Raw genomic sequence first — 22,953 nt, forward strand, 5'->3', positions numbered from 1 at the left:
TATTAAAAAGAAGCCTTTCTCAGGAACACTAACGTTACTCACATGCTTTATTGCATGTGCAAGCAGTTAAATGAATGATACACAGTGTTCCGAAATAATTTTTTTCAAATGTTTTTACAACTCTTGTTAGTAACTCCAAGCAAAAATCGGCAACACATTAAGCAACATACAGTGACAATTTGTGGAAAACATTACAGGGGATATTTTCAAGCCAAAGTTACACAAAGTTTTGTACCTCTTGAGGTTGTGCTTCTGTATGTAAGGTCATTCTTTTGCATTGTTTTTCCTAACCAATTCCAAATTTGGTCAAAATGACATAAAGCAAAACAAAAGTTAAGTTTTATGAGTTTAATTGATAGGCAAACCTGATGTAACTTAATGTATAATTTCTTTAATGGAATACATAGGACATGTTTTCAAAAGTTTAGAAAATCTGAAATGTGGTATGAATTCAGCCAACTTCAACATCAGAGATTATAAAATGTAATATTCTCCCACACATTTTCAATTGGATTAAAGTTTTCTCTTTTACTGAGCCATTGAGTAATATGGTTTAATATAAAACATTTTTGTAGATATGGATCTAGGTTTAGTCTCATTGTCCTGCTAAAAATGAACCTCCACCACAGGTTAATGTGGTTTGCAGCCTCAAACATGTTTTCCTCCAGAATTACCCTGTTTTTAACTCTGTTTTTCCTTTAATTGGGTTAAATTTTTTTATCTCCCTGCTTAAGCAAAGTTTTCCCACAGCATGACTCCTCCACCAGCATATTTGCAGAAGGATTCATGTGTTAGGATTTTAGGCACCTACTGCTGGAGGCGATTATCCAATAAACTTCTCCATAACTTCATCCCTGCTCTGTCTGGTTTGTTCCTTTGTCTTTACAGGGTTGCTTGTTCACTAATGTTCATCAACAAACAATTTATAGGATCAGCTGTTATATACTTAGATTAAATTACACACATACTTAATCAGCTTTGTTGGGTTTTTTTTAAATTGAGGAGTTGTTATGGTACATGTTTGCTTGTGAACAGGACTGAATACAAAAAATTGTGACGCTTAAATTTTTGTTTGTAGCTATTTATAATTTGTTGACTTGGCTTTACAACTATGGACCACTTTGTGTTGGTCTCTAACGTAAAAGAAACCAAAATAAAACACATCAAGGTTGCAACGTGACAAAATGCGGAAAAGTTCAAGGAGTATAAGTCATTTTGCAAGACTCCCTCTGTAAGGCACAGTGGGTGTGTATTTCACTTCCCTGTTACTACATGGTCTATTCTCGCTGCACTGGCCTCTCCAACACATTCGCCATCTGGCCTTAAATATAGCCACCATTTTCTTTTTTTTCCAGACAGCAGCTGTTGGGAAAGACCACATCTACACATTGCTGATGTAGGACTCTTGCATAACAGCACACCCCTCTTTTATAAAGTGGTAATTCACATACAAAAGTCATAAAACCATTAAGCTCAGACTTAGTTTTAAATGCTGTTGACATTTGTAAACACAATAACTTGCAACAGTTGTAGAGTAACGTTCAATAAATAGTGTACATTAATAGTAATTATAAGCAATTAAGCAGCATTAAACAAGTGTTCTTTTCGAACTGAAGTAAATCAAACAATATGTCCCCAAAATGTCAGATAGAAGAAAACTGTGATTTTATAGCTAGTGAGAAAGTTGTCACTTTAGGACAAACAAACTACGGAGTTGATAAAAGAAGTCTTCAGGTTTGCTACTGTTTTCTCGGCAGTGCCCATTCATATAATCCCATGCACACCGCTTGCAGTAGTTGTAGAAATGACTCTCTGCTTTCTCCAAAGTGCTGTTCAGGTCCAGTTTTCCCTGAAGACTGCAAAAAAGAAAGTGTTTTTAATACATTGAAAAGACAAACATATCCAAATGTGTCCAATAGGAGCTACAGGCTCGAACCTGCTGGTAAACTGGATTAGCTGCACGTCATCTTGGCACCGAAGCAGGCACTCTCTGTTATCTAGCAGGATGGCTGCACAGATGAAGAGCTCGAAGGTGAAGTCTGTGTTGAAGGTTTGCCGTGGTGACTCTGATCTGTCCTCTGGAGACATCGTAAGGTGAAGATACAGCAATGTTAGGTGTTTTACAGGAGAACTTTAAGCACAGGTATTCTGCTTTTTACCAGCGTTTCACCTGTGTAGTGTTTTTGGTCCAGTCTCTCCTGATATCGAGCGCGGTCAACCTGCTGTGAGATTAGCTCCAGATGGTCACAGCTCAGGATTTCAAACAAACGCAGTGCATCACTGTGTTCAAATTCTCTTTGAAAACCCAGCAGCAGCCACCTTAACACAAAGAATATAAACCAAAGATTTAAAGATACGGTTTCGTGTTAAAATAAAACAACAAAGTCATTAAAACAAAGTATGTGAAATATGTGAAATGTGCTACAAATGCTCTACCTGTGGCAAAATGTAAAACTTTCCATGTTGTCTTTGACTAGATGAGCATAAAGTGGAGGGTCCAGCTCCTTCAGCAAAGCAGCCTCCAGCTCTGGAATACAGTAAGTAAACATTTCCAGCTCAAGTCAAACTCTTTCAAAACAAAAGACTTGATTTGAACTTTCAGATCAACATTCTATCACTCAGAAACTTTTCTGTTTGGCAATGAAGGCAAACAGTAAATGTTCTAATAGTTCCCCCAAAACAAACAATTTTCCGAGCTGGAAAATGTCATTTACTGTGTTTAACCACTAGAGGTCTCAAATGTATTTTGCAGTTGAAATTGGGAACAAAACATCATCACAGGATTTTGGGTACATACAGGTTTCATAAATTCATTTTTATATTCTGTGCAGCTCCATTCTGTGAAAATCAGTACCACCTTATACAGAGCCCAATATGAAAATAAAATTATATGATCATGCATTAACTAACCTGGTATAGACTATTAACACGTTCTTTAAAATAATTTTTGCTTTGTGAAACTTGAGAAAGGTGGAAATCTGAATTTTCTAAAAGGATTCTGATTACCTGATATTTTCAGGGTGCAGAAGGAGGGGCTCGGTCTTGGCAGCATTCATGTAAGAAGTGCTGCTGATGAGAGCTGCCTGACTGACAGTGAGTGGTATATAAATTCACCAATCTGATACTTAGAGAGAGAGTCCAAATATTTTTTAGCGATTCTCCTCTGGTGTCTCCTCTTATAGTTCTCAGATGGAGGAGCAAGGCCATCGAAAAACCTATAATTCAAATATACCTTTCTATAATTTATATTTTCCAAAATGTATATTTCTTTAAAATATCACAATGATGGCCCACAAAAGATTTATTGGATTTATTGAAGGTTTCTTGTATAATGATTCCAAATATTTTGGAGTTCTGGTTATTTTTCTGAACTAACTTGTCAAAAGGTAACGTGAGAAATAGTGACTCTCTAAACAGTCTAAATCTTCCACACCAAGCATTTACATTTAAGCAGACCTTTCTAAATAGGGTTTTAAAATGAACACACATTTACCTTCTTAAATAATTATATTAGGTTGTGTTGAGTCTGACTAATGAATAATGCAATAATGTCTGAATAATGCAAGGGTGATTGATCATAATTCAAATCTTAAATAAGATTAGCACAATCTAAAGTCAACATAAAAACTATCATCATAAGGAGGAGTCTTAATCAATAACATCTAAAGCAAAAAAAAAGGTATGTCAAAAGAGAAAGAAATACTGTACGAAACAAACTAATTATGCTGCTGCTGTGACATTTGCTACAAACAAAATTGCTTTTTCTTTCTGTTGATCTCACCTATTTTTCTGCGTAATCCGTCAGCCATGAAATCCCTGGAGAACTTCTCCATGTAGGAGGAAAAACTCCAGAAGGTGTCCACCTCAGAGTCAAGGACCTCCAGGAACCTGCTGCACAGGTCATTCATTCCCTGGGCATAGCTAACTTCTGCCGTAACAACAAGGAGACAGAAAGTTATCAGAGGAAAAATAAACTTTAGTTTGGGCTGATTCGGTCTGATTACCTGGATGAAAAGCAGCATAAGTGATGAGGATGTCTCTCAGGACCAACAGATTCCCTAAACCTTCATCTCTGCAGACAATAACAAGTGATTTGTGGAAGATCTGTTAAGTTTCCAATGTCTCAGTATATTAGATACAAACTATATATACACTCCTCCTGAAAATGCAAAAGGAATGTTTTTAGTATTTTCTTTGGTTGTTGTTATTTATGACAATCTGCCCACATCTTTTCCCCCCATTCTTTTTTTTGTAACAATTGGTTTGGAGAAGAATGCATACACTCTTTTAAAAGGGTCATACATCACATTAAGTATTTTTATTGTAATGTAGGGCACGTTTTAAACTACAGATAAGTCCAGCAGCTGATTTAAACTAAGAAATTTGGGATGATATGCGTCAGGGAACAAACATCGAAGAAGTATTAGGATTCTAGCTGCTGGAATCATATTCTGCATAAAGGACTGGGAGAAAAGTCAGGCGTAATGAAAGGAAGGCACGGATATGCAGAAATACATTTTTAAAACATATTTACATAGTAAAATCCAGACTTTCCTGAGAAAAAGAATGCCATTTTCTTAAATCTTAATTTTACAGAAGTTTAAAATAATTAGGAAATAATGAAAATTCAAAGGCAATACCACAATTCTGCAGACTGTCTATGTAATATGTGCCCTTTGTACATTTATCCTCAGTATAAAGACGCTCGCATTTAGGTGAAAAAGAAACATCTAACTTGTTGTCATTGCATCATCCTGTCGAATACAAATGAAAGTTTAGGAAAATTTTAAAACTGCTAATTCTATAAAACAGCAAGAACAATTAGCAGAGGTGACAGAAGTGACTTTACATGAATTCACATAGAAAAAGAACACACTGTTGGGAATTAGCAAAAACAATTATCAAGGTCAGATAAATATCAATAAGTATAATGTAGTTTATAAAGTGCAATGACAAGGTGTATAAAACAGTTTAATCTTTTTTATCTTAGATTTTGTGAATAACAACATGACAATAGATAAACTGATAAAAATCGGGTGAAGGCTAAAACTTTTTTATTTACTTTAATATTGATTAATTGTTCAGAATATAATACACAAAATACCTGTCCTCACTGGAATATAGTTTTTTCTGGATTTTGTTTAAGCCTGTCATGTTTGATGTTAGAAAGGACCCAGGCAAAGAAGCTTAAGCCAAAAAATTTAAAGGGGCAGTATTATGTATTTTCCTGGCACATAGTGCCATTTTATGGCACAGTCAAGTAATTATGTTACCTTCAGTTGTTATAAAAATGCTATATATATATATATCAAATATGACAATTTGACATTGTAATTTAACGCCTTGAAATTGGGCCTTTGTCTCTTTAAGAAGCTCTTGTTCTTTCTGAAACTCAGGAAGTCATCACTACATGGCTCCTCTGTTAATCCTTTAGCAACGTTTTTACCAGCGTTGCACTTAGAAGTAGCTCCTATAATGAGCTCAGCAGACGGCAAAGACAATCCCAGAATCTAAATACAGAGGAGTGTGATTACTGACCAGAAGCAGGTGGTTGATTACAAAGTGCAGCTGGGAGAAAAGGTAAACAGACAGACTGAAGGAAAATTAACAATAAACACAAATAAACTAGGAAAAATCTGACAAGAATAACTAAAGAAAGCTAAATACAAAAGAAAGAACATGTACGGCAAGACCTTTAAAACAAAAATGATAAGAATGAGAAATATTAAGCAATAATAAATACAGACCTGATATGAGTAGAACATGTAAACCACAAAGAAATTATAAAAACCCAAACACACCAAATCATGACAGAAAATATCAAATTCAATAACAATGACATCCAAACAAACTGTAATCAGAGTTCTGGACACACAAAAAAGTGTAACGAGTCCAGATTTTTGACAGTGTCTGTCATGTATTTTCATGGGTACACTTTATAGACAAATAAAATGCATCAACACTCACTTGAACTCAAATTTACACTTGGACAGCAAATTGAGGATGCATGACTAATCTCAAACAAGACACACCTTGTTCAAGTGAGACGTGAACTTGTGTCAAATGGTTTACTGTCACCAAATCTACCACCAAACTCGAGTGGAGGAAAACAAGTGTACATTTTTACATAAAATGGCAGTGGTGCTCCTTTATCTTTGTGGCATTTCTACCTTCACCTCATCAAAAAATGACTCGGCAGATTCACAAAATTTGATAAAGACAAGAACAATAACTACAGAAAAAAAAAACTCACTGGTAGTAGCTCAGGTCTCTGTTTGTGCGGGGAACGTCCTTGTTAATGATTCGTGTTGCTTCCCGCAGCTCCTCCAGGTCAAATGTGATGCGCTCAAACAGTATCTGTTAAAAAGTAACGTAAAAACTATGTCAATAAAAAATTGTCTTACTGTGCTTTGAAAAAACTTTCACATGCCTCGATGTTTTTAAGAATTAGTCTCTTTGGATTTTTCTTCTTACTGCACATTGCAGTAGTGGATAGATGCCAAGGTAGATGCCAAGATAGATGTATAAGGAGAATAATACACATTTTAAAATTTTCAAAATAAAAGTCTACAAATACATGCTTTTGAATTCACCGCTCTTGGCTCAATGCTATGCAGAATCCTTTTTTCCTGCAGTTGCAGCTTTAAGTCTTGTTTTGTCACAACCATCTTTGGCTTGTGACAACATTCAGTTTAAATAAAATTTATACTAATATTTTCATTGTATTGAATTTCACAACTTTCATCATTCCTTAATTGATGATGTGCTCAACTGATTTGGAGCTGCTTTGGTTGCTTATCTTAGATAAAACTGGGTCACATGATTCGCTGGCTGCAAGGATATAGGGTTAATTCCTTTACATTTTTTTTTATCTTTCAATTCATACGAATATCGCTTGATTTGATTTCAGCTTGTTATGTTTGATTAAAATTATGTTCTTTTCTATAAACTTCCTTTTTATGTAAAAAAAAAAAAAAGAAGGGCTGAAGACAGTAAGCTGTTGGAATGAGATGACATGACCTAACATGAGCTGGAGCTCCCTCACCTTCAGGGTTTAGGAGATGTCAAATGATACCTGAGTAAATAAATGACAGTTTGTTTAACATAATTAGATCCTGTTTGGTCGCTTTCCTAAACAGATCAACTTCACCACGCCCAGGTTAAAAGAGCGTAACTATTCTAAACCGTGAGGGTTAATCTACACCAGGGGTGTCAAACTCCAGTCCTCAAGGGCCGCTGTCCTGCAACTTTTAGATGTGCCTCTGCTGCACCACAGCTGAATAGAATAATTAGGTCATTAAGGCTCTGGAGAACTGATTTATACAGGAGGAGGTAATTAACCCATTTCATTCCAGTGTTTTGTACCTGTGGCACATCTAAAAACTGCAGGAGACCGGCCCTTGAGGACTGGACTTTGACACCTGTGATCTACACCAACACATTTAAGACATTTATACATATAAATAAAAACTATATCAACCTGAGCTTGAAGCTCCAAGAATGCCAGTCTGTCCTTCACCTCCTCAGACTGATCCTGGTCCTGCTGCTGGGTTTGTGCCTCCCTCTGGTCAAAGTACCGAACCGCTGCGAGCAACTCGGCTGGGTCACATCAGCACAGGTGTTTAGGGGACAGAAAGGAAAATGTGGCAGAGGTGAGATAGATTGAGCCAAAAGGGATCAGAGCAGGAAATGAAAGTCATCTGCTTCCCATTGATATCAGAGTTTGTGCATGTTTGGACCTTTACCATCAGTGCCGTTGAGCTGCATCCGCACCGCTGAGGGAAGAAACTGCTGCCACCTCCTTTTCATGACCTGGTAACGTACCAACAATTGCTCCCGCAGCAAAGACCGCTCCAGTGCGGTGGAGCTGCATGGGTACATGCCAAACAGGAAACGCCAAGCCAGGCCTCGCTCTGATGGAGACACACCACCTAGACCCAAATAAAAGATAGTTGAATTCATCTAGCGAGAGGATATGAGAAGTACAACACTTCAGTAAACAAATGTAAACAAAATGTTAAGGAAGGTGTGTTCAAAGTGCAGTGTGTGAATCATTTGCAGTCCTTGAATGTAATTCAAAAAGGAAATACATTTCGCAGGCCAGCACAAGGGGTTGATACAGTTGAATATGTTTGGTTAACCAATAAATGGATATGTTAGGTAAAGCAGAAAGTGACATGTGTCCTGTTCTTGTTCTTGGGGAAAAAAATCATCCTAGACCAAATAAAAAAAGTAAAAGAATTGATCCAAACAATGTAGAAAATTGGATCTTCTTTTGGTTATCTTTAGGCAGAGCTGGAATATGAAGTTCAGTGAGGCCTCAGAAACAGAGAGTAAGCTGTAACATTCCTGCTAACAGACATGTGATGTGGCATCCCACAGCCTCTTTGGTAACTTCTGATGTCTGCCGCCTGCTTTTTTTAACGAGTTCAGGTGGAAGGTCCAACTTACACTCTGCTGCATCCAGAGGTATTGTTGTGTGTTTAGCTCTCATACATTAACTGTTGAGATTTCTGTTCTCTTATATCAGAGATTCCTTAATGAAAAGAAATAAATTCTATTATTTTATCACAGTGGTCACGCTGAGGTACTCTGCTCCCAGGGGAATCTGATGCACGTACAAAGAAATCTCAGACTCATTAGGAGAATGGTTTGATTGTGACTGAAACAAAATGCTTGAAGCAAAGCATCATTTGACTTCCTGGTGTTGGGATCAAAGGTCACAGTGTATCTCAACAGAGATAATATTTGTTGAATTCTTCAGACTGCACATTCATCTGTAAAGCATCTCTACGTGCATTACATCTATTCTATTCATGTCTTTTGAATTCAGTGCAAGAATGCTTCCTTCTACTTATTAGGTTGAATATGTGAACCTGACAGTGATGTGGAAAATCTGGCCTATAAATCAGATCTTTTACTTAAAGAATTTTTGAAGAAAGTTGTCAGTGGATTTAAGAATAAATCAATCAAATATGGTCTCTTAATCTCTTTAAAAAAAGAGTCAAATACAAATGCTGTTTTGAAAGTCATACTGTATAAATATAACTAGTAGTATATGCTTATACCTCTATTGTTTAAACAGTTATCAGCAACAAAATACATTATCCTCTTGGATTCTATATGACCCACTGAATAAAGTAGGATACATGTTTTCACCAGGTCTTAAAAATTGCTTAATTTAGCAAAAATGCTAATCCCAGAGGTTTCAGAAGTTTATTTGTATAAGACAATATCTACTAATAATGGAGCAAAATCATCCGGCATCCATGCAACAGGTCCAGCAATTTGGTGATGTGTTAGAAAGTTTGTTTTCCTTTCCTTTTCTTTTTTTTATTTTATTTATATAGCTTGCTATACCAGTAACCAAACCTCAAGAAAAAGGATTGACACAATATAAAATTGTTGATAAGCATGTTGAGGACAAGAAAAGCGCGATACTGCAGTTCAACACTGAGCTCACATGTATAACCTCTCAGGGTTTTTATCTGTGTGAGAAAGTGTTGTTAGTGCAGCTGCATCATGAGCTGCACTTTAACAAAGACTCGCTTCAATGTTGACCTAAACTTACAATATTTTTTTTTCAGCTTTTCATGCTATTAACACTTATAGTGACATACCGTTCTTGAAGATGTGCATCCTCAGTCTGGACTCGTCGACCCTCCCCTCTGCGTCCATGACCCCGGGTAAGGTAAGCCGTGAGGCGGATAGAGCGGGAGCGCTCACCGCTGCTACTCTCCTCCGAGGGGGGATCTCTGCCTGTTGTCGGCTCATGTTGCCCGGATCTTCCCTTACCGTCAGTGGCGTTTTCCCGTTAGAGTGCAAATCTTCCATGCATGTATGTAGAGTTCGCGATCACGCACTAAAGTTTGCCGTGATCCCGGGAGGTTTACTCCCAACATCTTATCTACGGGGGTCAGCGCTAAAGTGGGCCAAGCGTCAGCTCCCGCAGGGTCAAGATCCGGCCCACAAAATGCTCCCCAGGCAGCATTTTCAGCTCTGTTTTTCTCACATTCATGCAACTGGGAGTCATATGACTGTACCTTTAAAGTTTAGCCCACATTCCAGGTGGAGTCCCTCCTTATGATCCAAAGTTCACTAGGGAGTAGCATGGATGTCGCACTGCCCCCATCTAGTGGCTTTACGATGTAATTACACACTGAAAATAATTTGATAGAAGTATTTACAGAGAGGCATACACAAGAAATGTATCATACAAGTTTGTATTTAATAGCAAAACAAAAGAAAAAAATAGTAGTGTAACTGATTACCAATATATGGAGGATCAACACTGACATAATTAATTATGGCCTGTAGTCGTTTAACCCCTGCAGCACATAACAGTGAATATATAAAACCACTAATACATTTATTGTCCTGATTACAAGTTTTTTGGGAAGTGGGGGGGGAGAAGAGGTTGTGGTATGAAGGTAAATTTAATAGAATCTGAAAAAAAAACTAAGGACAAATTGTCTTTACAGAATCCTGACTGTAAAAATGTGTCTAAAGAAAACTAGTTTGCCTACATTATCGATTTCTTGAAAGCACAACTACTTTTTTAATGTTGGGTGTTTTTTTTTTGTTGTTGTTTTTTTTGGTGTTTTCAGTGGTAAATGACCACTTAAATGACCCTTAAAAATCGCTCCAATTCCACTGAATGAGATCAACACAAGGACCAAACTGAAAATACGGCTCAAAGAGAAAAAAACTTATTTCAGATTGAAATCAAAATTTTCATTGAGCCGTAAAGGCTTTGAGGAAATACTGCTCAGCATCAACATCTGGCTGTTTGCAGAAGAAGGTGAGGGTTAACCTTAAAAAACCTTTGACAGATAAAATGAATGAGTACAAATATATGCCAGCCTTTGCAGATCTTCTTTTGTAAAATGAAAAAAAAAACTATGTATCACCCAATGTATCATGTTATGTAACTTTGACCTTTTTCATCTTGACTCATTTTAACATTAAATATGGATGTTTCTCCACTTCCTGAGAAGTGGAGAAAGAATTAACAAAAATGCTGACATGTTTCTTAGCAGTTCAAGTCAGTATGTGTGAATGCCTTTTCTTAACCGAGTTTGTCCTGTGCAGGGCAGTGAAGAAGCTGCAGTCTATGCTGGAGGTCAGAAGGCGACAACATCGAAAGAATTCCAGTTTGTTACAGAGCAAAGACAGATACACATATGATGAACAACCAGGCACAAAAATGACTATCACAAAGGTCATTTCAGAATGATCTGGAAACATGCAGGCTGCAGAGAAAAACATGCTTAAGCTGCCTAAAGTTCAACTGTGCAGGAGTTTCAAGCTTTTTGTGGAACCACATCAGTTTGGTAACTTGAAACACCCTTAGTTTGTTGACTTCCTCCTGACAGGTCAAACTCACACACTTAACAACACTCAGTGAAAGGGTTGGCGGTTGCAGAACACGGAACTTATTTATTCAGGGAAAGCAAGCAAATTATCACCTCACTGTATTTCAAATACACGTTAGATCCAAATAACATTTTGTCTTGCAGGTTAATTTTATAGAATGAATGATAATTTAGCCAACAAAACCAACTAACTCGGTTTTAAATACATAATTTAGTTCTTTTATGTTAGAGACCAACACAAAGTGTTAATTGTAAAGCCAAGTCAACAAGAAATGTATAATTTATGATTTTCCTTTTACTTCTCTGTATTTGTTGATTCGACTGTTTGATTTCTATAGAATGACAGTGAAACTGGTAACACTTTATTTGATGGGGTGTGCATAAGGCTGACATGACACTGTCATAAACATAAAGGAGTCTTTATGAATGTTTATGATCGTTGTCCTGAAATGTCAATCGGTAAATAATGCCACTTTTAATGCAAAGTTGCTCTAAAAGTTGCATTGAAAGTCCATTAAAAGCCAGCTTTGCATGATTCTGTAAATAATGTCACTTTAATGGGTAAATAAATGTCAGTCTTATGCACACCCCGTCAAATAAAGTGTTACCGTGAAACTCAATGAACTAGAGTATTAATAAAACATTAATTTCCTTCAGTAATTAAATTCAAAAGTGAAACACATATATAAGTTCATGCCAAACAGAGGGATTCACTTGGTTATGTCTGATATACACCTGCAGCTGTAAAACCTCAAACTACCTCAAACTACCCAGTTTATTTCAATGCTAACTGAAGCTAAAAGCAAAGTTATTTTTGTCACAATACATGAGTATACGTTCCTCTGTGGTTTAGGTGGAGACACTGAAGAGCCATTTTTCAGTCATAGCTGCCTTCCTTTTTCACTTATTACCCAGCTGTGCAACAAGTTTTCACATTAGTGCTTAGACATAATAGTCAAAGAGCAACCAGCCAGCTCATCATTGTCCTTTTCACAGTGAGTACATAAAGAAGCTGTACTTTTTGTACTAAAAATACAGCTTTAATTGACCCTTATTGCTAGATTCGTGCTGGAACGTGCTGTTTTAACCAAAATATATACATTCTTTCATCAGATGCAGCTCCCAATTCTGTTTTATCTCAGTCTAATGTGGATACTGCTATCACAAGCTAAAGGTTTAACATCTATCTATCTATCTATCTATCTATCTATCTATCTATCTATCTATCTATCTATCTATCTATCTATCTATCTATCTATCTATCTATCTATCTATCTATCTATCTATCTATCTATCTATCTATCTATCTATTGCTGACAAACATTTTTTCATTTGTTTTTAAAACACAGATGACCCTCGCTGGAAGATATACTTGAATCAGACCATAAATGCAACAAAAGGCTCAAATATAATCATATTCTGCACATTTGAAGCTCCTCCAGAACAAAAAACAAACATTAAAGTTTACTGGAAAACAAAAGGGAGCAGTAGCTGCAGCAAGAAAGACAACGACAGGCTGGCATTCGCGTTTCATCCTAGCACCTCTTGCATAGATCCACACTTCCAGAGTAGGACAAAACTAATTGGAGAAGCCAGAGATGGAAACTGCTCTCTACAAATCATCAATATTATGAAAAGTGAACCATCAATCTACCTGCGAGTTTCTGGATGGAACGACAATTACAGTTTCAAAAAACATGCTGTCAAATTTTATGTGGATGAAAAAATATTTAGTTAGTATATTTTCAATTTTACCAGCTATTTTATGCTTGTTCAAACATTTAAAGTTTTTCTATTGTAGTCAAAGTTTTGATTCCATCAGGCAATTATAGCTTGCAATCATACAGATTAAGTTTTCTTTAAATGTTTGGAAACATTTTTTTTTTTTCAAGGTTTCTTGAGTCACACAGATGATCCCTCATTTGAATTTACAATAAATTATTTTTTATTTACTTTATGTCATTTATTCAGACTGTTCCTCAGAAACAAATACGGACATATAAAAATCTTGTAAGGCTTCTTTAATGAAAATGACTATTGTTCACAGCAACCGCCATGCCTGATGTGCATGGTGATGGGAACATCAAGCTGTACCTGGCCATCTCTGTGCCACTTCTCGGACTTCTCATCATTGCTACAGCTGGGACAGTGGCTTACAAAATGCACAAGAGGTAAGCATCAATTTTGTTTGATGTTACAAGTAGATAAAATACATTTGGAAATTGATATATATGAAGATAAGTTAAGAGATATTCACATATGGTTTGGTCATTACCCTTATGGGACTAAAGTGAAGCGCTGGTGGGACGTGTTTGGTCCAGATCATACAGTTTAAAAAGCAGTTCTACTGAAGATGAAAAAGATGTAAACTCCTGAATTTGTAAAAAGCAATAACATTTTCCCATATTCATTCTGCAGAATTTAGTAAATTGTCATGTTCTGTGTTTTCTGTGTGTTAATTTCGAGTTTTCGGTGTCTCTGTGTCTCCGTGTTGTCCTGTTCTCTCCTCTGTTACTCCCAGGTGTTTCTCGTTCCCTAATTACCCCGTGTGTATTTAGTGCCACCTGTGTCTCTGTCGGGTCCTCGTCTAATGTGCGCTCTGTCCTCCGTGTTGTCCAGTCGTTTTAACGGTTGTTACCGGCGTCGAGCCCTGGCTTCCGCTCGGCCGTGCTGCCCGTTGCTGGACTGTGTCTGTAATCACTTATTCATCTTACCTGGGTCTACAGCGTCTGCCTCACCACCTCAACATCCGCAATTCATGACATAAATAAACCTAATTTAGGAGTTCCTAACAGAGAAATGACCGAAAATGCTTGTCTGATTAAGATCAGACACTGACAAAAAGCGTCTGTGTTTTGTATGTAAATACCTGATTCAAGTATTTGCATCTCTATAACAGATAATTACTTTATCTAATCATCTAATCCAAAGTGGGGATTTTTTGTTGCATCAGTTACAAATAACAGGTCTTCAATGCTTATCTTCAATATCCCAGGTCACTCATGTTCAAACGGCAGGAATCTGGATATTATGCAAACTTCAGACAGACATCATCAACCACACCCAAAAGGTTCTGCTTTTTAAAATTCACAAGATAAATTATTTGCATTATGCAGTTCTATGAAAAAGTACTTGCATGTTTCCAATAATCATATGAACCATAATCACCAATCGAAAACTGCATTTTGTATCTAAAGCATTAATGTGTAATAAAGAAAGCTTTGTGAATACTATTTATATCATTTTGTCTTTCTAGCTTAGTAAACGCAAACACAATTATTTACCCTACAATTTAACTAAAATTGAGACTCCCTATTTCCTCCTTTTTTAGTGAATCATTTTGTAAAACATCGAACCAGATGCCTCCACATCCAAAAGTCATTGATGAGCCTGTTTACATGAATTTTCAGGTAATCTGTATTTATAGCAATATTTACGTCTAAAATCCTTAGCATACTTCAAGGCATGTCCAGTAATCTAAAACCAACTCCAAGTTTGATCTAATTTTTCTCCTTTCTTTTTAGGCATCAGCAAATCAAATGGACCAACAAGTGGAAACCGTAGACAATATTTATGGAAATGTTGACTATACAACTTAGAAAAAACATCTGTCTCAAAGCTTTCATCCTAAAGGATTGTATTTTCCTGCGTCGTCTTTGGTGTTCAAATGCATATGTTCAGTCAGAAGCATCGAAAGTGTGTCAACTAGATTGAGAAGAATGCACTGGTTTGCAACACATGCATGGAAACTCCAAAGTTTAATGAAAAGGAAACTTTATCCAGCTGTTAGGACTGGCGTCGCATCTTAATTATTCAAACATGACGTGCAGGTGCCCATCTCTGATTGGCTCTCAGAAGACGGTGGAGACGTCCAATTGGTGGCTTACTGGAGGTAACGGATATAAAAACTTCTGATTCGGACTTCCTGCCATCCATCCTCAGCTCATCTCAACCGGCCTCACTGTCTTCCTGTCAAAAACTCTTCATAAAAGTTCTTGGAGTTTGTAGGAGTTGGCTGCCGTTTATGTTTGTTTTATCATGTTTTTCTTAATTAGGGAGGTAAGTTTTTGTCATTTGGTTTATTTACTTTCAAATCAGTAAGTTTTAATGTTCACATAGTGTCAGGATCTGTGTTTTTCTGTGTGTTTATTTTGAGTTTCCTGTGTATCTGTGTCTCAGTGTTGTCCTGTCTCCCTTTGATTAGTCCCCAGGTGTTTCTTGTTCCCTGATTACCCCCAGTGTATTTAGTGTCACCTGTGTGTCTGTTCTTTGTCGGGTCCTTGTCTTATGTGTGTTCAGTCCTTCGTGTTGTCCAGTCAATTTACCAGTTGCCTCCGGCGTTGAGCCCTGGCTTCTGCTCAGTCGTGCTGCCTGGTTATTTGTGGACTTTTTTGGGACATTCGTCATTAAAATTATTTATTCATCCTACCTGGGTCTGCTGCGTCTGCCTCACCACCCCTCACCGCACCGTTTCTTGACACATAGCTTCATTTTGTTTATTGTTTTCAGCACTATAGCTCACTCTGAAGCCTGTTACTCTCAAGCTCTGAAGCTTGAGATCTGAAGAGGATCTCAAGCAGCCAACTTGCTGCGGCCAAGTGGTTATGACCTGGCCACCTCTAGACGGATCATAACATCAGCAATGTGAGCAATGAACTTTGGCTAACAGATAGACCTGTCCACCTTCACTTGAGAAAGATTTAAAAACAGAAAGTTCAGCATCTCACAAATATAAAATCACCTGACAATATTATGTGTTGTGTTGTAGAATGTAACCAATAGGACTTTCAAGCATTGAGAACTAAAGTCTGCCACCTTCAGCCTCTCTGTTGTATCACAGTCTGACATTAACCAAAAACAAACAGAAGGTTTAGTAAAGCTTGTTTTTAAACAGCAATGAGAAACATTCATTTTACTGTCCAGTATTTTGCATTGTGTACGTGAATTTATCATTATAAAAGACATTATTACCAGATGTAAACTACTATCAGTTAAATGTGTTAAAAATGCATCATATAGAAAGTTTTTAAAAGATTAGTTTAAAAACTAACAATATATAGATTAACTACACACAGATGAATGTTTGAAAGCCTTTATTTCTATTAATTATGTTGATTTTTACACTTACATTTAAAATATGTGTATTATAGATTACGTTTTCACAATAAAAAATCCCTATAGTGCTCTTTGTGTATTGTATTATCTCCTAATATCCATTGTGTCCATTTGGTGGTTGTCTTGTGTCTGTAAATATTGTGTTTAATGGAAATAAATTAGCTTGTTTTGTTTCTGTTTGGTTCTGAAACAGTGTTCCCAAACTGCGTTCCATGAGGGCCGGAGTCCTGCAGATTTCAGCTGCGTCCCTTGTTCTACACATTTGATTTAAATGGTGAGACTGCCTCACTAGCATGCAGTGAAGCTCTACAGAGCTCTGCTCATGAGCTAATATTGGAACCAGATGAGCTGAAGCAGAGAGACAGCTACAAGTGGCAGGACACACTGGAGTTTGACACCACTGCCCTAAAGTGTTGCAAACTGTTGGGGTAGAATAAGGGATTTTGTCCGACCCAGGATCAATTTGGATGATTAGAAGCCAACCAAGTTAAAGAAAAAAATTGTAGCGACCAGAACCAAAAGTGTTGCCTGAAGTGATAATAGATTAATTGTTTTCTGTAGCTATTTATGTGAAATAAACAAGTGAATAAACATTGAGAACACTAAGTTTTTCATCTCAGATGCTCTTCTGAGAAATTGAAAATATATCCAAATTTTTTTTTTGCATTTTCCAGAGGGAACGGCATATTTTTTTGACTAAAGTGCCTCAAATTTTTGTATCTCATCAGTCGCATAGGAGGGCGAGGTACAGAAAAGATTAGGTTCTAAGTCCTGAGCAAACATGTCTGTTGTGACTTGTGTCGATCTTTTGCACTGCCTGTGAGAGTGACGTGCAGTTTGAGTCTTGCAACACACGCAGTGGAAAAATACCACAGAGTTTGGTGAGTTATTGAGGCCCACTCCAGAGAGTAAAAAGAAGACACCCAGAGTGGTCAGACAGCAGTTAAAGAAGCCCACAATTGCCAACACTTTCCTGTATGGTCATGACATTAAGAAGGCTATATAATTAAACCTGTTTACATGTCATGATGTGTCCTTAGCAAAATCCTAGAACATCAGAGATGCTCACAGATGCATGAGCATCTTCACTGTCGTTTAAATGGTTTCACTTTCGGATAAGACTTGGCGCATGCCCAAACTACCAAAAGTATCAATACCTTTTTTTAATCTTTGTTGGGATCACTGTGCTGCTACGACCAGTAGACCGGCTTGATCTAAACCTTATAAAGAAACAACGGAGAATTGTGAAAAAAAGATGAGAGACTTGAGACTCAGCAACGCAAACCGAGGCTGCTTTTAAAGCAATGGGGGTCATGAACTCTTCAGCAGCGTCACAAGTTAATCTCCTGCTCCACTAGTACTGGATTACTGGATTACCAGAATATAAATCTTTTAAAATAAATTGTCATTATGTGGGATGCACCAGTAAAACTTCAAACTGAGTTGTCAGAAGTGCAGTGGGAGCTTTTATTCAAGTTGAAAGCAATGTTATTTTTGTCACAGTACATAAATAAAAGTTCTCCGGCAGTTTAGGTGGTGACGCTACAGTGTCATTTTTCAGTTCTAGTCGCCTTCCTTTTTTCACCTATTACCTAACTGTGCAACAGGAAACCCACAACTAGAGTTTCCACACCAATGCTTAGTAAGTAACGCAGACCCAGAGAAACTACCTTCCCAACAGCATCTGGGCCGTTTCCACTGTAAGTACTTTATCTACTGTACAATAGATACAGTTGATACAATTGATCTTTTATAATTAGATTCTGTTGTAATATGGATTTTTAAAATATTTGTTCCTATTTTGACCAAAATATATGCATTCTTTCACCAGATGCAGATGCACATTCTTTTTTATCTCAGTCTAATATGGATACTGCTATCACAAGACATAGCAAAAGCTAAAGGTTTGTGTATATATGTATGTAGGGGTGTTCGTATGTGTGTGTATACAAAAAGTTTATTGCCTGACAAACATTTTTTCATTTGTTTTTAAAACACAGATGACCCTCGCTGGAAGATATACTTGAATCAGACCATAAATGCAACAAAAGGCTCAAATATAATCATATTCTGCACATTTGAAGCTCCTCCAGAACAAAAAACAAACATTAAAGTTTACTGGAAAACAAAAGGGAGCAGTAGCTGCAGCAAGAAAGACAACGACAACCTGGCATTTGCGTTTCATCCTAATTCCTCTTGCATAGATCCACACTTCCAGAGTAGGACAAAACTAATTGGAGAAGCCAGAGATGGAAACTGCTCTCTACAAATCATCAATATTATGAAAAGTGAACCATCAATCTACCTGCGGGTTTCTGGACGGAACGACAGCTACAGTTTCAAAAAACACCATGTGAACATTAAGGTGGACGGACAGAATTTAAGTTAGTATGTTTTTCATTTCACCAGTTTAAACCTTTAAAGGTTTTTGTGTCACAGTCACGATTTGGATTAATTTGAGTCTTTCTAGTTATCAGTCACACAAATCAATATTTCCCCAAATGTCTGGAAAAACATGTTTTGTTTTGTTTTTTACTTTTTTCACAGGTTCCCTAAGTCACAGAGATGATCCCTCAATTGAGTTTGAAACAAGTGATTTTTGTTATTTATTCAGTTATTTATTTATTCAGTTTGTTTCTCAGAAACAAATACAGACATGTAAAAATCTCCAGTTAGTCTTCTTTCATGAAAATGACTATTGTTCACAGCGAGAGCCATGCCTGATGTGCATGACGATGACAAAAAGCTGTATCTGACCATCTTTGTGCCACTTCTCGGACTTTTCATCATTGCTGCAGCTGGGATAGTAGCTTACAAAATGCACAAGAGGTAAGCAGCAATTTTATCTGATGTTACAAGTAGATACCATTAAACAATAAACATTTGCATATACAGTATATATAATATATACTATATACTATGTCCCAGCTGGTAATAGAGTATCATGTGTATCACTACTCCGTAATTATCTTCAATATCCCAGGTCATACATGATGAACCGTCAGGAATCTGGATATTATGCAAACTTCAGACGGACATTGTCAACCCCACGCAAAAGGTCCTGCTTGCTTTTTGTTTTTTTAAATCTTAACATAATCTTCTTGCATTATACTATTCTATGAAAAGTATTTGCCATCTTATAGATTTCTTTAGCTTCGGTTTTGTCAGCTTTACTTTCTTAAATTTAGCCTTAAAGAACCTCAATAAACATAAAAAGATATTTCAAAATGATAGAATTTAATAAAGAGCTTGTTTGTTATTTTTCCTCAGTGAGGTTCTGTGGCGTTATTGATGGTAATAGTTCCCTTAATTGTCCGTGGACGAAGTCAAATAAGTAAATGCTTTCAAAAAGTAGTGAGAGCTAAATAATTAACAGCCGTTAGCTGATTTGTGGGAACAGCTGACCACTAGTCTGTTGGGACAATTATCACTCTACTAGATGTAGCAAGAATGGCCTCTATAGGGCAATGCTATAACATCTCCATTGAAAATAGGCTCAGACTTTGACTAGGCCATTGCAAATCCTTCATTTTGCTTTTTGAGCCATCAGTAGGTGGAATTGATAGTGTGCTAGGTTGTTTTTTCTTATTAAATAAAATCACAATTTGAGAATTACAGAAACAAAATCTTTGAGAATGTTTGTGTTTATTTATACATTTTGTCTTCTTAGCTTAGTAACTAACTTCAAACACAATTATTTACCCAATAATTTAACTAAAATTGAAACTCTCCGTTTTCTCCTTTTTCTAGTGAACCATTTTGTAAAACGTCAAATGAAATGCCTCCAGATGCAAAAGTCATTGATGAACCTGTTTACTTAAATCTGCAGGTATATTGTATCTACAATGATAGTTGATTTTAAAATCTTCACAATACTTCAAGGCATGTCCAGTAGTTATCTAAAATTAACTTTGATCACATTTTCTCCTTTCATTTTAGACATCAGCAAATCAGATGGACCAACAAGTGGAAACCGTAGAAAATATTTATGGAAATGTGGACTATACAACTTAGAAAAAACATCTGCTTTCATCCTACAGTATTGTATTTAGCTTTCAAATGCATCTGTTCAATAAGAAGGATTAAATGTGTCAACTAGATTGAGAAGGATGCACTGGTTTGCAGCACATGCATGGAAACTCCAAAGTTTAATGAAAAGGGAACTTTATTCAGCAATGTGACCAATGCGGTTTGGCTAAGAGATGAACGTTTCCACCTTCACTTGGCAAGGCTTCAATAATAAAAAAAAATCCAGAATCTCACAAATATGAAATGAGCTGACAACATGATGTGCTGTGTAGATTGTAATAAATTGTGTGGGTTTTCAATAAGGATTTTCAAGAATCAAGAACTAAAGTCTGCCACCTGTCTCTTTGTTAACTAAAACAAACAAACCTCAGTAATGTTTGTTTTTAAATGGCAATAAAAATGCTAATTTTACTGTCCAATATATAGTACTGTGTACATGGAGTTATCTTCATATAAAAGAGATTGTAACCTGATGTAAACTAGTGTCAGTCAACATGTTAAAAATTACATTTTTATACATTGCTTATAAAAATATCATTTTCGAAAATTTAAGCAAATTGTGACAGTTTGAAATTTTGTAATACAGCTACAAGAGAAGAATAAAAGTATAAATAAATATATACAAGGCAAATTCAATTGTATTTTTTTATATTATTCCTTTTAATTTTAAAGACTTTCTGCTTACAGTTCATGAAAACAAAACATTTGAGATTAGAATGTTATGCTAAAAAAAGAAAAAAATATATATATATAATACAGAAATGTGGGCTTAACAGAAAGTTTAATACATATTATTTTCCATCTGACAAAAAAGTCTTATCTGAACACACTCACACACACACATGTATATTCATAATTGTGAGCTGTATTTTTGAATAAACAAACTAAAGTTTTAGGATTGTAGTTGTGATCTAAAATGCAAATACTGTGAAGCAGCATTATGTTCTGATATACATAATAATGTCTACAGAACAGGTCCGCTGCCAGTAATTCAGTAACTGCTCCATTTTCAACAAGACTGCTACCAGTTATCAGTTCGTAATAGTTAACTGGTGACACAAATACCAATGAAACATCATAGAATTACAGGGAGAAAAGAGTTATGCTCTGATCTGACATGCTTCATCTTACTGCCTTCCTTATTTTCTATTACACAATCTTGCAAGTGGAAACAGCCAAGGATTTTTTTTTAAACGATGCTGCATTTTATAAACTCATGAAGCAAAACCTGTCCAACATCCTTTAGCTCCTTCTTAAATGCAGCAGATTGTTGATTTATAGTAGATTGTGCTGTGACTGATTAGGTTAGAGTAAAAGTTTGCTTTGACAAGAATATATATATTGTTTTGGTTCAGATGGAGCTACCCTGTTTTATCTCAGTCTTATGTGGACTGTAGCACCACAAGCAGGAAGTGGATCATTTTTATAAATTCAAACAGTTGAATCAAAATTAAATTTTCTTTTGTTTTAAACGCAGATGCAGCTTGGGTAGCTAACGTCATTCAGAGTATTAAAGTAACAAAGGGCTCAAAGACGACCATTTGGTGTACATTCATCGATCCTCAGAAGCAACACACTAAAGACATTACTTGGACATAATTTAGTCAAGTAACACTTACCTAATATGTTGCTGCTGGCAGAAGGTCCTACGCCTGCATTTGTAGGAAGCATCAAAATATAAAAGGCCATCGTTGTAAGAGTTCTTAGATTTATTTACTTATTTGGATTTATGATTATTGGTTTTGCTGGCATAGTCACTTGATTAAAAGTTAGGACTATATCATAAATTGGTCACAGACCTGGTCTCAGGAGAAGGATACAATAGATATAAAAAAAATCATTACAACTCTTGGAATAACTTAGGCTGACTAATGATGTTCACATTTTGATTGAAGAAGAAATTTAATTTGGAAAATAATAGTGATGAAAAAGAATGTGCTTACATAAGTGTGTGCACTCTCTTCAATGTGGATGTGGCCAGCATTCAAATTGATATAAATCAGAAGTCAGTTTTCTTAAAAACAATATTAGTAAATCTAATTTTATAGTTCCTGTATTTTTGTAATTAACGTGAGTAAGAAACATGTGACTTTTCCACTTGGACTGTTTGTTCATTTTCTGCATTTAGAGTTTGAATGTTCCAACTTCTGAGTCAAAATGAAACATATGAGGAATCTACTGCTTGAAACCAATCATAAAGTGCCACTGGGTTAAAATGTTTCATTTTCAATGTTTGAAAAGTCACAACAAACTGCAAAAGTTCAAGCCCTGTAGCTACTAGTGTTTCAAAATGTATATTGTGTACTTGTTATAATAATTTAGATAACCGGTGACTTACACTGCATTTTTTTTTTCATTCTGCCTTGTTTTGTGAGTATGTTGATGCTTGAAATGGATTATAGAATGGTTAAAATAAAACTGCTTGAATCCCTTT

The 22,953-nt window shown here is 36.2% G+C and overlaps 2 protein-coding genes and 1 long non-coding RNA gene across 3 annotated transcripts; 2 read left to right on the plus strand and 1 right to left on the minus strand.

The window, feature by feature from the left end:
• Positions 1 to 29: 29 nt before the first annotated feature.
• Positions 30 to 10,045, minus strand: LOC116717277 (TBC1 domain family member 15). Its single transcript, XM_032558523.1, has 10 exons — positions 9,621 to 10,045; positions 7,746 to 7,931; positions 7,481 to 7,599; positions 6,254 to 6,357; positions 4,005 to 4,072; positions 3,782 to 3,928; positions 2,437 to 2,527; positions 2,171 to 2,319; positions 1,937 to 2,078; positions 30 to 1,856 (listed from the first exon to the last, which is right to left on the minus strand). The coding sequence occupies exons 1-10, from the start codon at positions 9,832 to 9,834 to the stop codon at positions 1,688 to 1,690; spliced, it is 1,389 nt and encodes a 462-aa protein (XP_032414414.1). The 5' UTR covers positions 9,835 to 10,045; the 3' UTR covers positions 30 to 1,687.
• A 1,555-nt stretch (positions 10,046 to 11,600) lies between these two features.
• Positions 11,601 to 15,799, plus strand: LOC116717279 (uncharacterized). The gene is made up of 6 exons (XR_004338718.1): positions 11,601 to 12,370; positions 12,489 to 12,549; positions 12,725 to 13,546; positions 14,371 to 14,445; positions 14,707 to 14,785; positions 14,900 to 15,799. It is a non-coding gene; the product is annotated as an uncharacterized LOC116717279 (long non-coding RNA).
• Positions 15,800 to 18,076: 2,277 nt separating this feature from the next.
• On the plus strand, positions 18,077 to 22,953 carry LOC116717278 (uncharacterized). Its single transcript, XM_032558524.1, has 8 exons — positions 18,077 to 18,190; positions 18,322 to 18,394; positions 18,491 to 18,874; positions 19,038 to 19,082; positions 19,199 to 19,319; positions 19,474 to 19,548; positions 20,241 to 20,319; positions 20,430 to 22,953. Exons 2-8 carry the CDS (start codon positions 18,322 to 18,324, stop codon positions 20,502 to 20,504), a joined length of 852 nt encoding a protein of 283 aa, XP_032414415.1. The 5' UTR covers positions 18,077 to 18,190; the 3' UTR covers positions 20,505 to 22,953.

Source organism: Xiphophorus hellerii, chromosome 3 (assembly GCF_003331165.1).
Source record: "Xiphophorus hellerii strain 12219 chromosome 3, Xiphophorus_hellerii-4.1, whole genome shotgun sequence".
Lineage (NCBI taxonomy): Eukaryota > Metazoa > Chordata > Actinopteri > Cyprinodontiformes > Poeciliidae > Xiphophorus > Xiphophorus hellerii.